The sequence below is a fragment of the Brassica oleracea genome, chromosome C2 (genome assembly GCF_000695525.1).
Source record: "Brassica oleracea var. oleracea cultivar TO1000 chromosome C2, BOL, whole genome shotgun sequence".
Lineage (NCBI taxonomy): Eukaryota > Viridiplantae > Streptophyta > Magnoliopsida > Brassicales > Brassicaceae > Brassica > Brassica oleracea.
The window spans coordinates 10,330,097-10,354,313 of NC_027749.1; the positions used below are offsets into that span (position 1 = coordinate 10,330,097).

Below are 24,217 nucleotides of genomic sequence, written 5' to 3' on the forward strand. Positions count from 1 at the left end.
TCCCATAAGTCCTCACTCACCAGGTATGACTCCATGCATGACTTCCATAACCGGTAGTTAGATTGGTTTAGGATTTCCATTCCCAATCCAACAACACGACCCGTTGATTCCATACTTAGAATAGACCCGAGCTCTCTTTAAAAACCGATCTTGATGAGCACAAGATTAGCTTGGCTCTGATACCATGTAAGGAAACCACCCTTGATAGTGCTTAGCACTAGCCCAATACCGTAATACCCGAAAATCCGAAAGAAACAAGAAGACTTCCAAGTATGAAGAATAATATGGAAGAACTCTCAAAGAGATTTAGAGAACTTTGAGTAGAACACTCTTTCTTTAAGAAAACTTTCTTATACTTTACTTGTTCAACTTCTTGTGTTGTTACAAATGAGAGGATGAAGAGGTATTTATAGCCTCCTAAACTCTATTACAAATATCTAGATGGTTCTATTACAACCTCTTTATTTCCTAGATTTTTCTTTATTCTCTAGATTTTTCTACTACAATATCTAGATATTTTTCTATTTGAGGAGGTGATGATAATTCTAGAAAGATTCTAGAATTTAAGCTTAATTTTGGGTTTAGTCCAATAAGAATTTATTGGTACATAATTAAGCATAGCACAAAATCAAGTTTAACTTCAATAGTTACTCTTCTCTATACCGATTATTATAGAATTGAAGTAGCGATCTCTATACAGTTTCCTCTAGTTGGTTCAATTGCTTGTACACGTGTTAATTGTTGATTGGATGTTAACAGGCGTTGGACAAGATTAGGTTCGAGTCGTTGACGGACAAGAGCAAGCTCGATGGTCAGCCTGAGCTTTTCATCCACATCATCCCCGACAAGGCTAACAACACCTTAACCATCTTCGACAGTGGAATCGGTATGACCAAGGCTGATTTGGTCAACAACCTCGGGACCATTGCTAGGTCTGGCACCAAGGAGTTCATGGAGGCCTTGGCTACTGGTGCTGACGTCAGCATTATTGGTCAGTTTGGTGTTGGTTTCTACTCTGCTTACTTGGTTGCTGACAAGGTCATCGTCACCACCAAGCATAACGATGATGAGCAGTACGTGTGGGAGTCTCAGGCTGGTGGTTCTTTCACCGTTACGAGAGATACCTCCGGCGAGAGTCATGGCAGGGGTACGAAGATGACGCTTCATCTGAAGGAGGATCAGTTGGAGTATCTTGAGGAGCGGAGGCTTAAGGATTTGGTCAAGAAGCACTCTGAGTTTATAAGCTACCATATCTCCTTGTGGGTTGAGAAGACTGTTGAGAAGGAGATTTCTGATGACGAGGACGAGGACGAGGAGGAGAAGAAGGATGAGGAAGGCAAGGTGGAGGAAGTAGATGAGGAGAAAGAGAAGAAAAAGAAGAAGATTAAGGAGGTTTCTCACGAGTGGGATTTGCTTAACAAGCAGAAGCCTATTTGGATGAGGAAGCCTGAGGAGATCACCAAGGAGGAGTACGCTGCTTTCTACAAGAGTCTCAGTAACGACTGGGAAGAGCATTTGGCTGTCAAGCATTTCTCTGTCGAAGGACAGCTCGAGTTCAAGGCTGTTCTCTTTGTTCCAAAGAGAGCTCCTTTTGATCTCTTTGACGGTAAGAAGAAGCCTAACAACATCAAGCTCTATGTCCGTCGTGTTTTCATCATGGATAACTGCGAGGACATCATCCCCGAGTGGCTAGGCTTTGTGAAAGGTATTGTTGACTCTGAAGATCTTCCTCTCAACATCTCGAGAGAGACATTGCAGCAGAACAAGATCCTTAAGGTCATCCGCAAGAACCTCGTGAAGAAGTGCCTGGAGCTCTTCTTTGAGATTGCTGAGAACAAGGAGGACTACAACAAGTTCTACGTAGCTTTCTCCAAGAATCTGAAGCTCGGTATCCATGAGGACTCTTAGAACAGGACCAAGATTGCTGAGCTACTCCGTTACCACTCCACCAAGAGCGGTGATGAACTGACGAGTCTCAAGGACTACGTGACGAGGATGAAGGAAGGTCAGAACGATATCTTCTACATCACCGGTGAGAGCAAGAAGGCTGTGGAGAACTCTCCATTCCTGGAGAATCTCAAGAAGAAAGGGTATGAAGTTCTTTACATGGTTGATGCAATCGACGAATATGCTATTGGCCAGCTCAAGGAGTTTGAAGGGAAGAAGCTTGTGTCTGCAACCAAGGAAGGATTGAAACTCGACGAGTCAGAGGGCGAGAAGAAGAAAAAGGAAGAGCTAAAGGAGAAGTTTGAAGGGCTTTGCAAAGTGATCAAGGACGTGTTGGGAGACAAAGTGGAGAAGGTTATCGTCTCTGACCGTGTTGTTGATTCGCCGTGCTGTCTTGTGACTGGCGAATACGGCTGGACAGCAAACATGTAGAGGATCATGAAAGCACAAGCTTTGAGAGATAGCAGCATGGCGGGTTACATGTCGAGCAAGAAGGCGATGGAGATCAATCCCGAGAATGCGATCATGGAGGAGTTGAGGAAGAGAACTGAAGCTGATAAGAATGACAAGTCTGTCAAGGATCTGAGCATCGATGAAGATGATGCTGTTGAAGGTGATGCAGAGATGCCTCCTCTTGAAGATGACGCTGATGCTGAAGGTAGCAAGATGGAAGAAGTTGATTAAAAAGTTGAATAAGGGTTGCAGTTAATAATGGGTTTTTTCTTGACTTTTCTGTTTGTTTTTTATCGTTTGGAACTATTATCTCAGAGTTTTCTCTCTTCTTCTAGAGAGTATTATTAATGGTTTCTCGGAAGTAAGTGGTGTTATGTTTTGATGTGTTTTGCTTCAAGGAGGAAACTTTGTTCTAGCAATTCTAGACTGGTTATTATGTTTGGCTGGTTAGAAGTTATGACAGTGGCCAGTAGAAGGCATTCATGAGTTAGATAATGCTCTTGATACTTGTGGTTCACTGTGTTGCGTCTCTTCAAGTTAACAGAATGAAAAAAAGAGATAGAGAAGCAGTTTATACTGAAACGATATTGGAGGATTCTCGCTTTATGATGTGTATGTTTTGATGACGGGTTAGCGTTAATGATTCTCTTTATTGATCTCAATCTCCATGTCTCTCTGATGGTTTGAATCTGTTATTATTGTATAGAGGTTTGGTGTCATGTGGTCATCTTTCCCTTTCTCTAAGTACAGTCACGTCTCCTTCCCTTAAAGCTCTGCTTTCCATACTTCATTTGGAGTGAATAGTGTAAGAGGTCAGGAACATTTCTAAAAGATCTTAACCATCGTTGCTTCTTGGCTTTATTCATATGATCATATCCCAATTCATCAAATATAACAAAAGACAAGCAAACCCCTATACTTGTTTGGATCAATGAAGTTGAAAACTTTACAGATCATATACCAAGATGCATACGTTGTACCTACAAACAGGTCTGATCAAAGAGACAGAATCGAAAAGAGAGATAGGATTCACACAAACAAAAATCATAGAAATTTCATTTGTATTTTGCTTCACATCAGATAACTCAATGAAACAAATGAACAAGAAAAAAACATATAATGCTTGCTGTTTTTGTTCCTCATCATCAGGTATCTTCAACCTGAGAGTGGAACACAAAGCTTGGAAACGTAGTCGTGATATCCCTGCAAGCAAAGACACAACAAGATCACCACCTTTGTTCACTACAATATATCATCCAGAAAGAAAAAGAAACCGGAGAAGCACTTGACACTTGTGTTATGTATAGATCCAATCCTGGTTTACATAAATAGATAGAAAGTAGAAACTCACTTGAGATACTGAAGAGTCATGTTCTTGAGCAGGCTGGGATGTCTAAGAACGAGGCTTCTCCACTCTTCTTTATCAATCTTCCCATCGTGTTTTGTGTCTGCTTCTTCAAACGTCTGCACAATCAAAAATTCAGGAGAATTCATTTTCAACGAAAATGACATTGGTCAAAGAGGAAAAAGATGTAACAAAATAACCTTGTCGATTATATCCTCAATGACAGTATCCTTCAAGTTCATTCCAGATTCAGCAAGCGTAGCCACAACCATTTGTTTCAGCTGTGACACAACATTGGTGAGGACGATAAATTGCGGTCTAGAGGGTTTAAAATGAACACCCTTACAAGCTTTACCTCTTGCCGTTCGATGAACCCTTGTTGTTTAAGATCATATAGCTGAAATGAAACTGCAAAAAACAATGTATAAGTAAGTACCATGAATCTGAAATCAAAAATTGATGGGGATATGTTTTTTTCAAGAAGCTATTAGGGATGTACAGTGAATTTTGTCATCTATAGGCGCATTAGGGTGAAAGACAGAGAGAGCACGAGCAAACTCCTCAAACCCTAGTATTCCATTGTGCTTTGTATCAAACAAATCAAAAACCTACAAAAACCAAATCACATAGCACTACTTTGCAACCAAAAATGGGTTTATGAAACACTTCATGATGACGAAGAAAGAAGCATTACCCGATCTGCAAACAAGCTCTCTTTTTTATTGGTCTTAAACAGAGCCAACTGAAACTCTTCCTGAAACAAACAAGAGATGAGTAAGCTACAAGTAACTAAAGAATGATGAAAAGGGTCAACACAAGTAAGCTATACCTTGTTGATTAGTCCATCGTCAATCACAGCACTGCTGATTTTCTTAAACAGCTCATAAAGAGCTTCTATTTCACTCACACTAACTGCACCAGAAACAAATTCAAGAATGATTATTATCATTCCTCTAATGATATTTCCATAGAATCGTATTTAAAAAAAGAAAAAAAAAAAGAATAGAGAAGATGATGTGGCATACAAACAGTGTCTCTGGCAAGCAATTCAGGGTCACCAAGGCCACCAGGTTGTTTATACAAATCAAGATCAAAACACCCTAAAACAGAGGTGCATAAATGCTTGAAACCGTCTATGCACTGCGCCATGATTTAATGCAAATCAAAACTCTTCATGCCTGCAAAATAAATAAAAATAAAATAAAAAGTTTTGCCAAGTGAAAGGCATAAACATATGAAGAGTTATAAAAGAATAACACCTGTACACCATTTTCTAATATGTCTGAGATTATCTGGAATATTTAAAAAAAAAAAGCAAATGAGAAGAAATCAGTCTAATCTTTTGGCATAAGATGTACTTATGTAGTTAAGACAGGTGGATGAGACAAAGAATGTTGTATAATTCCCAGAGCCCAATAAGAAAGGAACAAGACATTGCTTGCACACTAGAAACTCGAGTCACTTTGTCATAATTACTTTATGTCCACATAAACAGAAACAAAAGCAATCGTTTAGAACGATAAAGAAAATAATACTGCCAACTCTTAAAAGTTTAATCCCCTCCCCCACTTAAGCAAAACCATTTGGATTAAGAGATTCATAAAAGAAATCGAATTATACAATTCATGCGGATTAAATCGAATCATGTCGTAACTTAAAAGCTATATCGATCCCAGAAAAAAAAAAACGATCTATATCCCAGAATTATTCTGATTAGCATTTACATCCCAAAACTGATTCAGAGATAGAATCACGTTATGTAACTTAATAACAGTAGATGAAATGAAAATTTTGAAAAGATTAAGAGATGAAAATTTACTGATTCAGATGCTTCGATCGATTCCCAATCTCAAGGCGACTGGAAGGTGGAGATTGGTAAAGGTGGAGGGAGACGATTCTGTAAGCAAGAGAAAGTTAAAAAGAACAAATAAAAACCTGACAAATCTTTTTTTAGCATTAATTAACTTTGTTTTAAGAAGTTAATTATGCTGTTGATACAGTTGTTTATAAATTTAATTTAAGAAGAAGAAGCCATAAACAACATGTCACACGTCGCATTTGTGGAGCGCATCCTGTTGTGTCAATGCTGAGCTGTATTCTTTAGACGACTTCCTTCTCAGTCGAGGCTAAATTTGCACTCATTGTGGAACCGTTTAACTTTTGGTCTGGTTTGGTTTTTAATTCCGGTTTAAGTAATAGTCGAGCTGAATGGAACCACCAGAGACTGAATCGAACAATATTTTCTTTCAAACAAGTGAGCAAAATATCTTTTCTTTTTGTTCTTTTAGCAAAATATCTATAAATTTTGTTTGTTTTTTTCATTTTGATTCCAACACAAAAATTCAGATATTCGTAATTTTACAAAACAAAAATTATAATATGTAGTATCCATAGAAAACAAATCAAATCATAAAACTAAAAATGGATATATAATATGATCTGTTATATGCATATATTTAAAATTATATATATGAATTATATCATTATTATATTTTATGTGAGATTTACAATAATTTTATTTATTAAATTAACTAATTTAATTATTAGAGTTCTTAAAAAAAATTTATATTTTATAATAAAATAATAATTTTTTATTATTTTATTTTAGTTATATGGATCGAATCAGATATTCAGTCAAAAATATATAATTATTTAGATAACTACAGAGCGGATAAGATAATTGATTAATCAGACGAAACAGATCGGATGAATGCGGATGTGGTCGACCCGAACCCGGTTCAGTGAATCAAGATCCACTGTCGTTAACAAACAATCTACTCTGTTCAAATCCCACCTTACTCCGGCGAGGACTAACTCAGCGAGTCTCCGATCGAGTCAGATGGGGACGGGAACTAACGGCGAGTTGAAGTACGAGATCTCACAGAACGCCTACATTAAACTCGTCCTCCACTCCCTTCGCCACAAGACGGCGGCGGTCAACGGAGTCCTCGTCGGTCGAATCAGCCCTAAGGACGAAGGAGTCGTGGAGATCTCCGATTCCGTGCCTCTCTTTCACTCCAACCTCCCCCTCCTTCCTCCTCTCGAAATCTCCCTCATCATGATAGAGGAGCATTACGTGGCTCAAGGTTTGAGTGTTGTTGGCTACTTTCATGCCAACGAGAGGTTCGATGACGTGGAGGTCTGTGGTGTGGCTAAGAACATTGGTGATCACATCTCTCTCTACTTCCCTCAAGCACCGATTCTCTTGGTGTGAATCTCTTATTCCTTTACTTTTTCAATCACAGCACTAGGTTTCTTATTGTTTGCTGTTTTGTAGTTGAATAACAAGAAGCTTGAAGCCTTATCAAAGGGTAAAGATCGAAGCCCTGTGATGCAGGTTTGTATTTCTAACTCACGAGGATACCTTAGATATGATCTTTAGCTGTTAGTCAATTAAGTAAGGAACATATATTAAAAAAACTTAGATACGGGATTTAGATTTAGATGTTAGTCAATTTTTCAATTTATTCGTTTAGTAATTCTTTATGTTGTGTGTCTATATTCTAGCTTTGTGTGAGGGATGCTTCCAAGAACTGGAGAGTGGTTGGAGCTGATGCAAGTTACTCTTAAAAGAGCCATCCGCCAATGTGGTTTTGTCAGATTACATTTCGTCTGAGAAATGGAAAGACGTCATAGATTTTGATGATCATCTTGATGATGTCACCAAGTAAGTTACATACTACACTAGCCATATAAATAAAAGCTACAACCTTTATGCGCAAGATGGTAATATCTCACTTGTTATATTATTCACTGTAATTGCAGGGACTGGCTAAACCCTGGACTTTTCAACTGAAGACGGGCTTGCGATATAGTTAATTAGAGTTTTGCTTTCTTCATCTTCAGTCGAAAAACAAAATATTCTCAGACTACAATTTCCTTTAAATCGTGTTCAAGTATTATCCAGAGCGTACAGAACAGAGGTCAGTTTACTTTTAATTGGTCACATCTTGAACCAAAATTTTATCATTTTAATGATATATTTTGGGGCTTGTTCTCGTGATCGATTTTTCTTTTGTCTCTTTGATCATTTAGTTGTAATGAAAAGCTATGCTTGATTTTTTCTTAAACTTGCAAAGTACATGGTTAAAGCCTGAAGAACATGAAACCAAATATAATGCTTTACATTGCCTGAATCGCTTAACTTCTTTGGGACAGGTTCTTAAACATATAGCGATCAGCAAAACATTTTAAAAAAATATTAACATTAACCCATCTGCATCAACCTTAAAACACAGGACAGCCTTCAATAACAACACCTTTAGCTGTCGGACAATGCGCTAGAGGGCAATGGTCTGAGTTCTCAAGCCCCCACCAATCAGGTATGCTTATATCATTATTCTGGAACGCAAAGAATATCAACACTCCCATAATGGCAGTACCTGCATCAAGCGCTGCAGAGAGGATGTAGTTGTGCCTCGCCCACCAACTCTTAAACCTCCTGAAGATGTAGTAGTTGAACACAACCCCAACGATGGTCCATGACCAGTAATGCACGGCCTTAGCTTGTGGCATTGGGCTTACCGCTGAGAAGATCAAGGGGATGTGGATAAGTTTGAGCCATTTCTTCTCTGGGAACTTCTTGGATAGGTACCAGAAAGGAACTGGTGCCAAGATACCGATGAGGAAGAACCAGTTCATCCCGGGGTAGATACCTTCTTTGGTAAACATTCTCCTTGGACCGATCACTCCCCATATGATGGATGCATTGTAGAACACTTCATCTCCAGGACAAGTCCATGGACTACCCACTGGGAGCAAATCAGTGTTACATATGTTCTCCACGGAGGAAATGAGCCACCAGGTTGTTCCGAAGCAGACGGATGATGAAACCACGGTTGCAACAAGCTGGACGATGAACATAGACCTTGGAGGAATCTTCATGTAGTGACCAAGCTTGAAGTCTCCAACGAAGTACAAGGCTTGAGACATACTGATGTATCCGTAGGTCTTGAAAGACACATTGGCTAGTGGCCTTCCGGGGTATAAGTAACCGATGATCAGTTCGGTTATGACGTTAAGACCCATCTGCTGGTTGGTAGTCGCTTGGATAACTCCAATAGGCAATGTGAAGAACATGGCGATGGCACATGCGAGTACAAGTCCCCACCATGGAAGCTGAAGCTGCTTGTCAAAGCCCTCACAAGCGTAGAGTGCCAAAGCAAAGGAGATAATGAGAACTGCGATGAACCACCATTGAGGTACTGCTTGATAGTTCTTCTTCATCAGTCTTGAATGCACATCTCCGAACTTGTCCTTTGTTGCTGTCGTTGCCTTCTTCCACATCCCCCATATAAACCTTGAGAATACAAACAAACACAAAAGAAGCTTAGAGAGAGAGTTATCATCATATCAGGTATTCAAAAGATGTATCAAGATCACTTACTTTCCGTCATAGAGGGCGACATGAGAGATGGTGGCGAAAAGAGAACCAAAGCTGAGTCCATAGAGCAAAGCAAACATCACACTCAAGTAAAGCTTGCTGTAGTCATTGTAAGCATCAAGATTGATATCAAAGTCCTTCTCGTTGAGGATACGGGTAATGTTATAGGAGTGTCCAGTCTGATCAAAGGTCTTGGAGGTATAGAAGGGAAACTTCTGCGCATCGTAAGCATTAGACCAGTAAAAGATAGGCAGAACAATGTACAAGAAGATGAAGAATCCGGCAAAGAAGTTGGCTATGGCGAAAAACGGAACAGCCAATGGACTGCCTAGGAAACCAGCAACAGTTGACCAGTCAAGACCAAAGGAACCAATGCCTAGACCTTTGAGCCCTGAACCGAGTATCTGAGCGGTCACGGAGCTTTTCCAGATCCAGCAAACGAATGAGATTGCGGAGATGGAAGGGAAGAGGTAACCAGGGATGATGTAGTATGCAAAGCTGATGCCGAAGACAACCAGGAAGAACTTTAGTCTCGTTTGTTGTCCTTTTTGTAATTCCTCTTTCTCATGTAAAGCTCTGTTACACAAGTCAAAATGTAAATTCGAGTTGAGAGACTTACGAGACAGAACAGTCATACCAGTGGATGGGTGGGATTGAAACAAACCTAAAGAGTGAGACTTGAACCAGGTTCGACGGCCACCACATGTAAGGAGATTCAACGAGGAACTTCCTGAATATTCCAGCCCATCCATATCCCAACAACTGCATGAAAATGATTGTCAAAGATCAAGAACCGTGAAAAAATATTTACCCTAAATATTTTATTTTAAAAAATGTATACGTGCGAGAAAAGTAATCAAGAAGCATAAAGATTGTTTTTTCACCCACGAAAGTAATTTCATTATTAGAACATGCGAAAATATAATATCAATAAATAAAAACAAAGGGTCCTGGTATTTCTCTAAAAAAGGTTAAAATAATTTTATTTTTAAAAAATGGTAAAACAAGTGTGCAATAGTATGGTATTTCTCTTAAAAACAATTTTCTTTGGTCACCCATAAGGAGAAGTTTTAAATAATCAAGAATCATAAAGATTGTTTTTTCATCCATTAAAACCTTAAAGAATATGATTATTAAAAGAAAAATAATAAAATCATAAAATATTTGTGTTTTTTTCTTCTTTTCATTGTTTTATTCAACCAGAAAAAGAAAAACAGATATGGTCATTTAATACCTGAGTGGTTTGCGTCAGCAACATAGCGGCGGCGACACTGAGTTGACGGTGGTAAAATGCTTTAACAATGGTTATAATACCGGTTGCATAAGCTCCTCCAGCGCCCGTATTAGCAAATATCGAGATAAGAACATGCTCCTTCACATTAAACGGACCAGGGTTAAACGACCACGACCAGTTCGTCCCAGGAAACCCAAATTTCTTTGTCGGAAGCGTCGCAGCCATGAGTTTCCCTAGGGGAAGAGTCACGATCTGAGCCGCAACCGAAGACACCCAAAGCTGGTTCGACCGGAAACTAAAGAACTGGTTCACGAACGCAAGTAAAATGCAAGATAGAAGACCGAGAAACCATGTTCTGAACGTTAGAACCGGTAGTGTTGGATCGTCGGTTATCGGGACGGTTAACCGGACTTCTTCAATGGGACTATCATTCTCCTCCTCTTCTTCTCCTGCACGTCAAATCCAATCCCAAAATCTCATAACCGGTTCAACCACGGTGATAAGAACAAGAATCGAAACTAAACCGGAATAAACCGGAAGAAACCAGAATAGACCGAAATATATTACCGTGTATAACGACTTTGGACTCGTGAGGGTTGTCCTCGGAGGGTTTGGGTTCGTCGAAAACGCTCGTCATTGTTTTATCTTCAAGCTTCTTTTTCCCGTCCTTCACGATGGGTTTTTCTTTTGTTGAAACCGAGGTGTCTCCGGCGACGGTGACCGGAACTCTAGTCCTCGATAACCGACCGGAATTTTTAAAAAAGAAGCCTGAAAATTAAAGAACACGATAACGTTTTCTTAGTCCTGTCCAAATGCATCTGTGTATCATTGTTCCCTTCATATTTAAACTTAAAGACAACTTAACACCACACGATCTTTTTGTCTTTTTACCGTTTTACTATAATTAAAGTTGAGGATACCGTAGATAAAGGATCGGTTTTCTCTACCTTTGAATTTATTTTGAAACGGTTATTAATATTCTTGACGCAATAAAGGTTATCTAATTCAGAAACTTGGAATCTTCAGCTTACAGTCAACTGTAGATTCTAATCCTATGTAGACTAGAATCTAAATCAAAGTATACATCTAGTGAGAAAGCAGGTGCAGATAGACAACACCTTTGGGAAACTTACTTGGGTCAACTCTACTCGTGTCAAGGTATTGGACAAGCCCTAAACCGCGATTACTAGACAAGCTCTTACAGAAATTTGTGAATAGAGTCCTCTGAGACGATGCATATTTATACAGGACGAGATGAAAATCTTATCTTACAGGGTATATTTCGCAGTCATTGCAGATTCTCTTTATTTCTATAAATAGATTTCAATATCGTTACGTTTTGATTTGATATTCTATTTTTGTACAATTGTATGCATGGTTAGTTATAGCGCATTGTCTAGATTCATTGTTAAGTTGCTGTTGCCAGATCTATTGAGTTTGACTAAAATTCACCTTTGGTAAGAAAGTTTGGATCGACCTGGCAGATTTAATTCCCTAACCAAATACTACTCTTTTGATAAAATCAAACTAGTCAACATAATATATGTCACTCCTTAATGTTAGGAGTTTGAAATTCAAATACAGTAGCTTGTTACCGATAAACGCCGGAGCTAGTGGCCTTATTTGGGCGATGCAAGAAATCCGCGACAGAGATTTTGATGGGGTTAACTTTGGCTCTGATTGCGACCAGTTGATAAACCTCATCCAAAGGGAGGATGAATGGCCAGTCTTAGCACCGGACTTGGATGATATTAAATTTTTATCAACTTGTTTCTATGATGTTGATTTTTCTTATGTACCCCGTGACAACAATATCTGTGCGGACTCCCTGGCTAAGGGAGGACGATCACGAGGTCACTGCTTTACCGTTATAGACGTTCTGGTTCACTCTAGACTGGTCTTAGCAGCTGGTCTAAACGGATTGGAATAAGTTTTATGAATGAAATTTGTTTGATGCCAAAAAAAAAAAATACAGTAGCTTGTTTATCAACTAAAACTTTTAGATCTAATAGAAATTTTAGATGTTATAAGTTAAATTATATTATAGAAAAATATTCTTTAAAAAAAAATATAGAGTTTAAACTGTCTTAAAATGTACGGACTTTTAGAACTCTCTAATCATTATTTTTAAAAAATCAAATATATTGCTAAACAAAAGTGGACGCCACATAGTTAAGGAATAGTGAATTACAAAAATTAACTATAGAAGATCCTAAGTATTTAGTGGTTTCCACTGTAAAAGGAGTTGCTCTGTTCGTCGAGATCAGGGATCGACTTCTTTTTAGTGCGAAATTATTAGCTCCACATGTGGCCACGCAGATATAGGTCCATGCTTATGGCCCATTTGAATACCCGAGAGATGATCCATCCGTGGGTTGCACCTCCCATCCGGAGATTATGTCTGTGTTTTTAATAGATCCGGGTTTAACCATTTTAAGTTCAAAAAAAAAAAATCCTACGTATGTTACATACATACGGTATGTATATATATACACTATATGAAGCTGTCAGCTTATCGTGGACTTGGACATATCTTATCGAGTTAGTCGACATATGTTTTATTATGATTATAAGACTCTGCAACGGGAGAACACTAAATTAAAGTGTTGACTATAATCACCGGGAGTGCGTGGAAAATGGGAAAAACTGGAAAACTGTCATTTCTTACCCAAACATATATTGTGATATACTCGATTCATATCCGATTTATATGGTCGTGCTAAAACGTACCTGAACTTTCAAAAAATTTAAATAACATATCCAATGTTTATTTGTTTAGCCAAACTATATCTCAGTCGTCACATCAGCTGCCACGTAATCTAATTTTGCTGATATGGATGTTACGTCAGCTAATTTTGTTGACGAAGAGGCCACATGTACTTTTTTTTTGAAAAATTGCCACAAATACCACATTCATAGTACCACTTTTCATGTCTACACTAATCACTTTTACCCTCATTTTAAATGAAGGGTAAATGACACTTATACCCATTGGGTGAACTAATTTGGATTTAGGGTTTAGAGCTGAGAGGTGAAGTAGAGTTTTTGGAATATAAAATTTAGAATTCTAATAAATATATAAATAAATACTTAAAAATATAATTTTTTTAAAAAAAGTTTCAAACATAATTTTCAATTTTCAAAAAGAAAATTCAAAAAAAAAATTATAAAAAAAGTTCGAATTTGAAAAAGTATAATTCGAAAACATAATTTTTTTTATCTTTTTTTATTATTATTTATTTATTTATTTAAATAATGATTTATTATATATATACAGAACAATGGTATAAGAGTCTTTTGCCACTTAGTGAAGAAGGTATTTTTGAAAATGTCCCTTTAGTAGTGGTAAAGATGAAAAATGGTACCGGTAAACACGAAATTTCCCCTTTTTTTTTTGAAAAAAAAAAATAGTTGTTTTTTTGAAATTGCGATAAGAATATAATTTTGTGACATTTTTTTTCAATTCATAGACCATCATGGATAAGTTTAGTTTTATGAGATATATTAGTTATAAATTTACGATCTTATGTCATGGCTTCCCCATGACAAGCAAATCTCAGCAAACTAAAACATGTTACTGATATACATGTACGTCTATAGTACTGATGATTATAAAATTAGAATGAGCACTAATCTCGATATATAGATAAAACACTACATCTTGTTAGGTTAGTATATATGGAAAAGTTAGATAAAACATTTTTTCAAAAAAAAAAAGTTAGATAAAACATCAGTATAGATTAGCAACACCGTTTGTCCTTTAAAATTATCACATAGGTATTATAAATTTTAGTAATGCAGAGACTGGTTTAGTATTAGTATTACATGGATTAAGTCAAAATAGTGGGTAATAGAGATTTTTCGGTCATCATTCAAATATTCTACGTCTTGTAGATAGTTTATTTTACTGCACGCCGATCTTATAAAAATGGTGGACTAGACAGAGTAAATGTACTTTCTACAGTGTAAAATAAAAAAATCAGAAACTAAAACAGAATGCTATGGTCTTTATCTATTTTTTGAAGTAGTAATAAACTATGAATTGTTTCTTTTAGAATAAAGCCTCAAGAAGAATTCATGAGGTGTTTCTGCTAAATACTGAATCATAACTAGTATGATTGCGTCGTGTCGACATCGATATCAACTAATTAAGCGCGTACGCATTAATGAAAATATGTTTTCTCCCATTTGCCTAAATGCTAGAAGATATACGGGAGCTTTCGTATTTTGGAGATCACGACAATTTGCTTACAACTTCCGTTGAATTGAGGACAGAGGCGACCTAAATTTTGCATACCCCAGAATTAAAAATTCAAAATATATATTTTAATATTAGAAATATAGTTATGCAATTTTTCGCTATAACAGTTATATTTCTAAGTTGAAAATAAATAACTGATTCACATATATTATATTTTGTTTGAATATCTACATTGACATTAGTTTATTGTATAACTTTTCTTAGTTTGATATGTTTTATTCTTAATTAACTATGTAAAAATATACAAATTATAAATATTTATATGTTCTTCAGAATTATGGGCCCTATAAGCCCCACTCTAATATTTCATGTGTACACACATTCATGACCGGCATTGACTGAGGGAGGGAGCGCTTAGTTGACAAATCACAAATCAAATAACAGATTATTGGCAAGTCTGAATAGTATTCCTTTTCTCACTCACAAAATAACAAGACATTGCAACTTGTCAGAAGAAGACGATGAACAAGTTTAATAATTGGAGTATTGGTCCATGCCATGAAAATCCAATTGCTAAGCCAATCGATGAACTTTCTTAATGAAAAAACACTATGAGTGAATTTCAACTTCTTTGATGTCACATTATCTTGGAACTACATATTCTGAGTTGTCTTCTCACAATGAGAAAGATGAATGAATCTATAAGGGACATGCAAAAGAGAAAACTGATTAGAAAACCATGCTTATTTTGCAAAATTTTGTAAGGATGCAGCTTTAACTTTTTTTCTAATTTTTTTTTGGTATCACCAAACCTTTTGGTATAAAACATATTTTGTTGTTTGTTTTGTTTTTGGTTTTGCAAGTCCAAAAGCTCGCATGTACCAACAAGATACAAACGACTCACTTTAAATTCGTGGTTCTAGTTGATCTAATGCTTCTTTTGTTTTTTTTCTCACTTTTCCACTGAGCCATCGCAATCAAAGACATACAACAAATTTTAGAGGATTCTGTTTTCTCTGACTCTCTATGTTTATTTTAAACATTATCTGAATTTGTTGTTGTATATAAGAGGATTTTATGAATGTATTTGATATATCAACACTAGTTTGAATTTTTTTTATGGGGATGAAAATGTGAAGAACCAGTCATATAATTTACGAACTTAGTTAATTAATTAAACAATCGCAAGATAAGAATCTGGATGTTACGTCTAGGCGATGAATGTTACATTACGTGCATCGTACCGATTCGGTTGCAGCAAAGCGTTGCATCAAGTTATTATGGATGTTACATCTGATCGTGGGCTTAGGCCATGAATCCATATAGTCTAGAGTTTTAAATGTGAGATGCTACTATATATATTTTGTATTCGAAGTAATCCTAAACTCGCACTTTGTAAATTCGATATCGCCTCTAATAATAAGATCTTTCTGCCCGTGGACGTAGTCCTAGGGGTGAACCACGTTAAATATCTATGTCGTAGTTACATCGCTTTTATTCATCTGTTTCTGCATCTGTTATTTCCCAATTTCCCAAGTAGGTCACAACACAAGTGATTATAATTAGGTTCAACGAAAACAAAACTTAATTTCACTTGAGAAATTGTGGGGGATAAGCTAATGAATGGGTGATGACATCACATAGACGTTATCATGCATGGTAGTCAAGTGGTTTGTGTCTGATTTGCATAGAGAGAAAAGTCTATTAAAATGGGCCTAATAATATATGGATCAAAGCCCATTAATATAATACACTACACTCCACAAACACTAAGCAGTTGCCTTTCTACTAGTAGTGTGTTAAACCTTGGGTAGTAGCCGCGAGAAAAACCCTAATTCAAACCGTTGCAATGGTTCTCACTCGCAGCAGCAAGAAGGCGCCGAAACCTCAAACCCCGCCGGTGAAGAACCTCTCGAAAGCTCAGACGCCTCCGCTATCGAAGGCGGAGAAACCACAGACTCTGACATCGAAGAAGGGAGCCAAGTCTCAGAAGAAACCTCCATTGAAGAAGCAGAAGAAGGATGTTATTGTTGTGGAGGAGGAAGATGACGACGAAGAGGTTTCCGATGTAGAATCAGAAGAGATAGATGAATCCGATGATGGAGAGAAAGGCTCTAACGGCTTTTTCTCTGACGACGACGGTGAAGAGCTCTTAAATGATAACTTCCTCGACGGTAGCGACGACGACGAAGAGGAGGAACGTTCGGATTCTGATGAGGCTTTGAGCTCTGATTCCGACTCGGATGAAGACGATATTCAGAAGGAATCTGAAGCTATTGACAGAGCGAAAGCGAAGGAGGAGGAAGATGCTGATGCTGAGCTTCTCGATTTCAACAAGGAAGTTGGACCTGAGGAGCATGATACCTTTCGCCTACCAACTCAAGAGGTACGTACGATTCTTGGTTCCTTTTGGCTTTATGATCCAAGACTTAACTGATGTGTTTGTTATCCTCCAGGAGCTTGAAGAAGAAGCTCGTGGGCCACCTGATCTTCCTCTGCTGCAGAGTAGAATCAAAGAGAGTCAGTAACATTCTCAAAGTTTGTTTCTTTATTACTTTTGAATGTTTGTATAATAGTTCATTTCATAATGTTTCAGTTGTTAGAGCTCTGTCGAATTTTAACGTCTTGAGGCCAAATGGAGCCAGCAGGAAAGAATGCGTTGAACAGCTCAAATCTGATCTTGCTTCTTATTACGGCTATAACAGTTTCCTTATTGGAGCTTTGTTTGAGGTTCACTCTCTTTTCTAATAGTTGAAGTTTGATTTTGAAGTTGCCAATGCTCTTTTCTTATGGATTTCTCTTGCAGCTGTTTCCTCCTGTTGAACTTATGGAAATCATTCAAGCCTTTGAAAAGCAAAGGCCTACATCTATCCGGACAAACACACTTAAGGTGAACTTTGTTGTGTTTTTTTTTCTGGGTTATAGCATGTGTCTTTTGAGTTCTGCAACTTAATCGTGATGTTTGTTTTTGTTTTAGACTCGAAGACGGGATCTTGCTGATGTGCTTCTGAACAGAGGAGTCAATCTAGACCCATTAAGCAAGTGGTCAAAAGTAAGTATTTTGTTTTCTTATATTGTTAGTCATAATATTCCTGTAGTTAACATGTCATAAGTATTGTAGGTGGGACTTGTTGTTTATGATTCACAAGTGCCTATCGGTGCCACTCCTGAATATTTGGCTGGTTACTACATGGTTAGTGATATTCTGACCCGTCTGTTCACCATTAATGGTTGATGCAATTTGTTTGCGTAAGTCTTGTATGTGGTAAATCTGCAGCTTCAAGGTGCTAGTTCGTTTTTGCCAGTGATGGCCCTTGCCCCTAAAGAGAACGAGCGGATTGTGGACGTAGCGTAAGTTACCATCATGGCATCATCTGTTAAATTGTAGACGCAGCTATGCTTTATTCTCGCCTGTGTTGTGTGAACGTGTCATACTTTATGATGTAACTTTCAGCTGGTTGCTTTGAAATAAACTATCAAATTGAGTGTCTGACTGTTCGTTATGCATTACTTTATAACAAGATTTTTACCCGATGCAGTGCTGCTCCTGGTGGTAAAACAACTTACGTTGCTGCTCTAATGAAAAATACTGGTATGCCTTCATTGAGTTATTGTGCTTCTTATCCCCATATTCAAGTTGATTGTCTTAATGTTTATAATGATTATTTTGGTTTAATTAAGTTTGTTATGATGCTATAATCAGGTTTGATATTTGCGAACGAGATGAAAGTACCTAGGCTCAAGTCGCTAACTGCCAATCTGCATCGCATGGGGGTCACAAATACCATAGTTTGTAACTATGATGGAAGAGAGGTTAGCTTCTTGAGCATTCCATTATTTCATTAACTTCATAGAAAGTCGAGATTGTTTAATTTGTGATACCTCTTCACAAAATCCATAACATCTATTTACTGGCATGTCTGGACTCTGGAATTATAAGACTTGTTTATTCACTTTGGTTTCAGCTACCCAAGGTGTTAGGTGAGAGATCGGTTGACAGAGTATTGTTGGATGCACCTTGCAGTGGGACTGGGGTAAGAAACTACCATCTTAATCCATATTTAAGCTTTAGATCTTTATAACTAAATGTTCTCTGCTACCACTACAGGTCATTTCGAAAGATGAATCAGTTAAAACTTCGAAATCTCTAGAGGATATAAAGAGATTTGCTCACTTGCAAAAGGTATGGTCGTACCTTCTTAGAAAATGTCAAATTTGTCTGAACAAGCGAACTTTATATCCTCAGATAAATGCCAGTTTAACCCCCTTTTTTAAATCATGCAGCAACTTTTACTAGCTGCTATTGATTTGGTGGATGCCACATCCAAAACTGGTGGATATATTGTTTACTCAACATGTTCACTTATGGTTGCTGAGGTTGGTTAATTCACACTTTTCGCCTCCCTCATCTGTTTTGGTTGTATCCTAATCTTTTTATTTCTTTCTTTTGTATGAAAAATAATTGCGCAGAACGAAGCCGTAATTGACTATGCCCTGAAAATGAGGAATGTTCAACTTGTTAAAACTGGACTCGACTTTGGCCAAGACGGGTAATGCACAGATTCTATCTGTAGAGATATGTAATGCACAGATAAGTATTCGACGTCTAACGTCTCGGAATATTTGTCTTTTTGTCTTATTCAGATATAGAAGATTTAGAGAGCACCGGTTTCATCCATCTTTAAAGCAGACTAAACGTTTTTATCCTCATGTACACAACATGGACGGATTCTTTGTGGCAAAGGTACTCTCACTTTTAACTCTGTAAATGATCTCAGCCTTTTCATTACCCTAATAGTTGATATAAAGAGATAGATAACCAACATATATTGATGTTATGCGCTTGTCTTTTTTTTTTTATATAGCTGAAGAAAATGAGCAACATGAAACAATCGTCAGAGGATGATGACGAGGCGGTAGAAACTGTAGAACAAACTGATGTGTCTAGTGATGATGATGAAGAAGCTGAGGCGATGGAAGAGATGGAGAAGCTTTCTGTTCCCAGTAAGCAACCCAAGGAAAACAAGGAGAGACTTGCAAAATCAAAGGAAAAGAAGAAAGGCAAAAAAGATGGAAAGTCAAAATCTAAAAATGTTGAGAGGAAGCCAAAGAAGAAGAGATCTGATTGGAAGAAGGAAATTGCTCAAGCTAGGTAAAAAAAGGATTTCTCACCTCTTATGAAAATACATCTACTGAAAGAATAAAACGCTTTTTGGCAGTCTTCCATTTCTTGCTTGACATTTTTTGAATAAACCGCATTTGCAGGGAAGAGAAACGAAGAGCCATGAGGGAGAACTCGAAGGGGAAGCAATGATTCAGCAGTAATGCATCAAACACTATCATCTATGCTCATGGGGAGGTCGAAGGAGGTGCCGATGCTTGGTTTCTTTTTTATTCATTCACGAACTATTTTGTGTAACATTAAATTATGAAAACCAAAGAGTGACAGTCTTATCTGCCCAAAAGTTTTGTTTCAAAAATGTCTTTTAGAGTGAAGTTGAGTTGAGCCAAATCGCTAGTGGAGAGTGGAGACATTCAGCTTGACTATTAATTAACCGGAAATAAAAACCAAGCCTAGCGTTAAACGGTTTCGTGAGGAGGGCCAATGTAGGATTGGCTAAAACGGTTGTAGAGCAAATTTATAGCTGTTGATACAACTTGTGCATCTTGATATATGATATGTCGAGTTTTCAAGTTTATTGACCCTACCAGGTTAAGGGGTTTGCTTAGAAACGATGATAGAGACTTTTCAGAAGTGATGTTGACATCCTCCCTACCTTCTGTAGTAATATTCGATCTGTAGTTTGCGGAAAGGAAGATGAGGAGAGGATGACAAGTTGACAACTAATACTTGACCACATGACACCATACCTCAAGACATTAATAACAGATTCAAAAGATCATGGATTAACAGAGAAATTAGAGACCTGGAGTTTAAGCTCAATAGAGATAAACACTGACACTAAAACAGCATCAAAACAGAACCAACCACCATCAAAAATAAAGTTACATAGCGCGAAACAATCATCCAATAACGCCTCTGCATAAATCGCTTCTTTATTTCGATTTATTTCTGTTGACAATGGTTTCAGAAACATGGAACACAATCAATCCCAAGTACCAAGAACATAATAGAAAGAAAGTTTGAACAATCAAAAATAACTCTTCATTGACCCAAACATTAAGGTATACAACTTTCTCGTTCTGAATCAAACGACTGCTACTTGTCTAAGCAAAGTGGAGTGTAACAACAGTTCAAACACTCCGGAACTGCTAAATTAATAAGAACGGTTCGTACTAGCACCTATCATCACTTCAAACCAGCAAAATATAATCAAAATCAGGATACTAGTAGGCCCCTGCAATAACCAGTCGAGTTGGCAGAAGTAAAGTTTCTTACTTGAAGCAAAACAGCATAACATAACACCACTTGGTTCTTAGAAACCGCTAATATAATAGTTCCAAACGATAAAAACAAACAGAAAAGTCAAGAAAAAACCCTTTATTAACTGCAAGTCTGCAACCGTTATTCAACTTGAAGCAAAACAGCATAACATAACACCACTTACTAGTTCCAAACGATAAAAACAAACAGAAAACTCAAGAAAAAACCATTGTTAACCACAAACCCTTATTCAACTTTTTAATCAACTTCTTCCATCTTGCTACCTTCGGCATCAGCGTCATCTTCAAGCGGAGGCATCTCTGCATCAGCTTCAACAGCATCATCTTCATCAATGCTCAGTCCAAGCTTCAACATCCTGTGGATCCTGTTCCCGAAAGTGTTGGGCTCGTCCAAGCTGAAACCAGAGGTGAGAAGGGCAGTTTCAAAGAGGAGCAGAACGAGATCCTTGACAGACTTGTCGTTCTTATCAGCTTCGGCTCTCTTCCTCAGCTCCTCCATGATCGCATTCTCTGGATTAATCTCCATCGTCTTCTTGCTCGACATGTAGCCCGCCATGCTGCTATCTCTCAAAGCCTGCGCTTTCATGATCCTCTCCATGTTTGCTGTCCAGCCGTATTCGCCAGTCACAAGACAGCAGGGTGAGTCAACAACACGGTCGGAGACGATAACCTTCTCCACTTTGTCTCCCAAAATGTCCTTGATCACTTTGCACAGTCCTTCAAACTTCTCCTTTAGCTCTTCCTTTTTCTTCTTCTCGTCCTCAGACTCGTCAAGTTTCAAACCTTCCTTGGTTGCAGATACAAGTTTCTTCCCTTCAAACTCCTTGAGCTGTCCAATAGCATACTCGTCGATCGCGTCAACCATGTACAGAACTTCATACCCCTTCTTCTTGAGCTTCTCAAGGAATGGAGAGTTCTCAACAGCCTTCTTGCTCTCACCTGTGATGTAGAAGATATCGTTCTGACCCTCCTTCATCCTAGTCACGTAGTCCTTGAGACTCGTCAGCTCATCGCCGCTCTTGGTGGAGTGGTAACGGAGCAACTCAGCAATCTTGGTCCTGTTCTGAGAGTCCTCATGGATACCGAGCTTCAGATTCTTGGAGAAAGCTTCGTAGAACTTGTTGTAGTCCTCGTTGTTCTCAGCAATCTCAAAGAAGAGCTCAAGGCACTTCTTCACGAGGTTCTTGCGGATGACCTTGAGGATCTTGTTCTGCTGCAATGTCTCTCTCGAGATGTTGAGAGGAAGATCTTCAGAGTCAACAATACCTTTCACAAAGCCTAGCCACTCGGGGATGATGTCCTCGCAGTTATCCATGATGAAAACACGACGGACATAGAGCTTGATGTTGTTAGGCTTCTTCTTAGTGTCAAAGAGATCAAAAGGAGCCCTCTTCGGAACAAAGAGAAGAGCTTTGAACTCGAGCTGTCCTTCGACAGAGAAGTGCTTGACAGCCAAATGCTCTTCCCAGTCGTTGCTGAGACTCTTGTAGAAAGCAGCGTACTCCTCCTTGGTGATCTCCTCAGGCTTCCTCATCCAAATAGGCTTCTGCTTGTTCACCAACTCCCACTCGTGAGAAACCTCTTTAATCTTCTTCTTCTTCTTCTCTTTCTCCTCATCTACTTCCTCCACATTGCCTTCCTCATCCTTCTTCTCCTCCTCATCCTCATCATCAGAAATCTCCTTCTCAACAGTCTTCTCAACCCACAAGGAGATATGGTAGCTTATAAACTCAGAGTGCTTCTTGACCAAATCCTTAAGCCTCCGCTCCTCAAGATACTCCAACTGATCCTCCTTCAGATGAAGCGTCATCTTCGTACCCCTGCCAAGACTCTCCCCGGAGGTATCTCTGGTGACAGTGAAAGAACCACCAGCCTGGGACTCCCACACGTACTGCTCATCATCGTTGTGCTTGGTGGTGACAACAACCTTGTCGGCAACCAAGTAAGCAGAGTAGAAACCAACACCAAACTGACCAATCATGCTGACGTCAGCACCAGCAGCCAAGGCCTCCATGAACTCCTTGGTGCCGGACCTAGCAATGGTCCCGAGGTTGTTGACCAGATCAGCCTTGGTCATACCGATTCCACTGTCGACGATGGTCAAGGTGTTGTTGGTCTTGTCGGGGATGATGTGGATGAAGAGCTCAGGCTGACCATCGAGCTTGCTCTTGTCCGTCAACGACTCGAACCTAATCTTGTCCAACGCCTGTTCATCAACACAATCAACAATTGACACGTATACAAGCAATTGAACTAATCAATTAATCGATAAAGAAAGAAGAGTAACGCGTTACTAATCTAGAGAAAGACGTACATCGGAGGAGTTGCTGATGAGTTCACGGAGGAAGATCTCCTTGTTGCTGTAAAACGTGTTGATGATGAGCGAGAGCAATTGGTTGATCTCCGCCTGGAATGCGAATGTCTCTGCGTCTGCCATTGTTTTGTTTTGCTTTGCTTTGCTGTGATTATCGTTCGGAGAGAGAGAGAGATCTAGGGTTTTATCAATATTTTAGATGCCAAGTAATGATGAAGAGCAACTTATGTATATATACTCGTAAGAATAAGAGTGTGTTTCTCGATCCTTCTCTTCCTTTTTTTTTTTTTTTAACAACTCTCGATCCTTCTCTTATTTCCAGTTTCTGGATCCTTCTCTCTCTCTCTAAATTAGAGTTAAACATTCGGATCCACACACATCATCATATTTGAAAACAAATATACTAAAATTAACATTTCTGTGTAATTTTTCTTTTGGTTAACGTGATTTTTTTTTGGCTTAACAATTTACTATTTCTTTTTACTTGTTTCTTTTTTGTTATTTTTCTATTTTTGTAATACTAACCCAAAACTGTATTTCCCAAATACAAAAATTAATGTGCATTATTTTGTAAACTAGGTGTTACATATTTTTGGTTTATAAATAGTTATCACGGTATCTCTCAGCTTTGCATACTTAAAAGGTAGGGATGGACGTTCAGATCCAGTTTAGATCTATTCGGGTTTTACGTTTTCGGGTTTAAAGATTTCAACTCTATTCGGATATTTTTAAATTTTGGTACAGATTTGGTTCGGGTTTGGATAACCCATTTAAATTATTTTTAAAATTTAGTATTCATTATATGCTTAAAATTTTTCAAAATCTATAAAGTCAAAAAATTATATTACATATAAATTTGTATAATATATGTCAAAATACCTAAAATTAGCATATAAATTGATTTGATTTGAATGTTTGGATAGAAAATCCATACA

At 38.0% G+C, this 24,217-nt stretch overlaps 4 protein-coding genes and 2 pseudogenes across 6 annotated transcripts; 3 read left to right on the top strand and 3 right to left on the bottom strand.

Annotated features, from left to right (window-relative positions):
* Positions 1 to 2,833, top strand: part of LOC106327324 — a 7,355-nt pseudogene extending 4,522 nt beyond the window's left edge.
* Positions 2,834 to 3,332: 499 nt separating this feature from the next.
* Positions 3,333 to 5,715, bottom strand: LOC106327325 (calcineurin B-like protein 2). Of its 2 annotated transcripts, XM_013765452.1 has the most exons (10): positions 5,565 to 5,714; positions 5,005 to 5,037; positions 4,771 to 4,923; positions 4,575 to 4,657; positions 4,440 to 4,499; positions 4,245 to 4,353; positions 4,101 to 4,153; positions 3,946 to 4,026; positions 3,752 to 3,864; positions 3,333 to 3,603 (listed from the first exon to the last, which is right to left on the bottom strand). In XM_013765452.1, the coding sequence occupies exons 3-10, from the start codon at positions 4,892 to 4,894 to the stop codon at positions 3,546 to 3,548; spliced, it is 681 nt and encodes a 226-aa protein (XP_013620906.1). In that variant the 5' UTR covers positions 4,895 to 4,923; positions 5,005 to 5,037; positions 5,565 to 5,714; the 3' UTR covers positions 3,333 to 3,545. The 2 variants fall into 2 exon arrangements, with proteins under 2 accessions (XP_013620906.1, XP_013620907.1); XM_013765453.1 differs by lacking the exon at positions 5,005 to 5,037 and having other exon boundaries at positions 5,565 to 5,715.
* Positions 5,716 to 6,429: 714 nt separating this feature from the next.
* LOC106327471 lies at positions 6,430 to 7,593 on the top strand (annotated as a pseudogene).
* Positions 7,594 to 7,786: 193 nt separating this feature from the next.
* Positions 7,787 to 11,601, bottom strand: LOC106327470 (oligopeptide transporter 1). 2 transcript variants are annotated; one of them, XM_013765628.1, is made up of 6 exons: positions 11,496 to 11,601; positions 10,930 to 11,130; positions 10,363 to 10,811; positions 9,793 to 9,890; positions 9,132 to 9,704; positions 7,787 to 9,044 (listed from the first exon to the last, which is right to left on the bottom strand). In XM_013765628.1, exons 2-6 carry the CDS (start codon positions 10,997 to 10,999, stop codon positions 7,973 to 7,975), a joined length of 2,262 nt encoding a protein of 753 aa, XP_013621082.1. In that variant the 5' UTR covers positions 11,000 to 11,130; positions 11,496 to 11,601; the 3' UTR covers positions 7,787 to 7,972. The 2 variants fall into 2 exon arrangements, with proteins under 2 accessions (XP_013621082.1, XP_013621083.1); XM_013765629.1 differs by lacking the exon at positions 11,496 to 11,601 and adding an exon at positions 11,310 to 11,401.
* Positions 11,602 to 16,357: 4,756 nt separating this feature from the next.
* On the top strand, positions 16,358 to 20,081 carry LOC106322728 (probable 28S rRNA (cytosine(4447)-C(5))-methyltransferase). Its single transcript, XM_013760849.1, has 16 exons — positions 16,358 to 16,949; positions 17,020 to 17,083; positions 17,160 to 17,293; positions 17,370 to 17,453; positions 17,541 to 17,615; positions 17,685 to 17,756; positions 17,841 to 17,914; positions 18,103 to 18,155; positions 18,267 to 18,376; positions 18,529 to 18,597; positions 18,672 to 18,746; positions 18,848 to 18,940; positions 19,034 to 19,113; positions 19,208 to 19,307; positions 19,429 to 19,715; positions 19,829 to 20,081. The coding sequence occupies exons 1-16, from the start codon at positions 16,413 to 16,415 to the stop codon at positions 19,875 to 19,877; spliced, it is 1,956 nt and encodes a 651-aa protein (XP_013616303.1). The 5' UTR covers positions 16,358 to 16,412; the 3' UTR covers positions 19,878 to 20,081.
* Positions 20,082 to 21,048: 967 nt separating this feature from the next.
* LOC106327437 (heat shock protein 90-2-like) lies at positions 21,049 to 23,551 on the bottom strand. The gene is made up of 3 exons (XM_013765589.1): positions 23,487 to 23,551; positions 23,283 to 23,429; positions 21,049 to 23,174 (listed from the first exon to the last, which is right to left on the bottom strand). The coding sequence occupies exons 2-3, from the start codon at positions 23,403 to 23,405 to the stop codon at positions 21,207 to 21,209; spliced, it is 2,091 nt and encodes a 696-aa protein (XP_013621043.1). The 5' UTR covers positions 23,406 to 23,429; positions 23,487 to 23,551; the 3' UTR covers positions 21,049 to 21,206.
* Between the last annotated feature and the right edge of the window lie 666 nt (positions 23,552 to 24,217).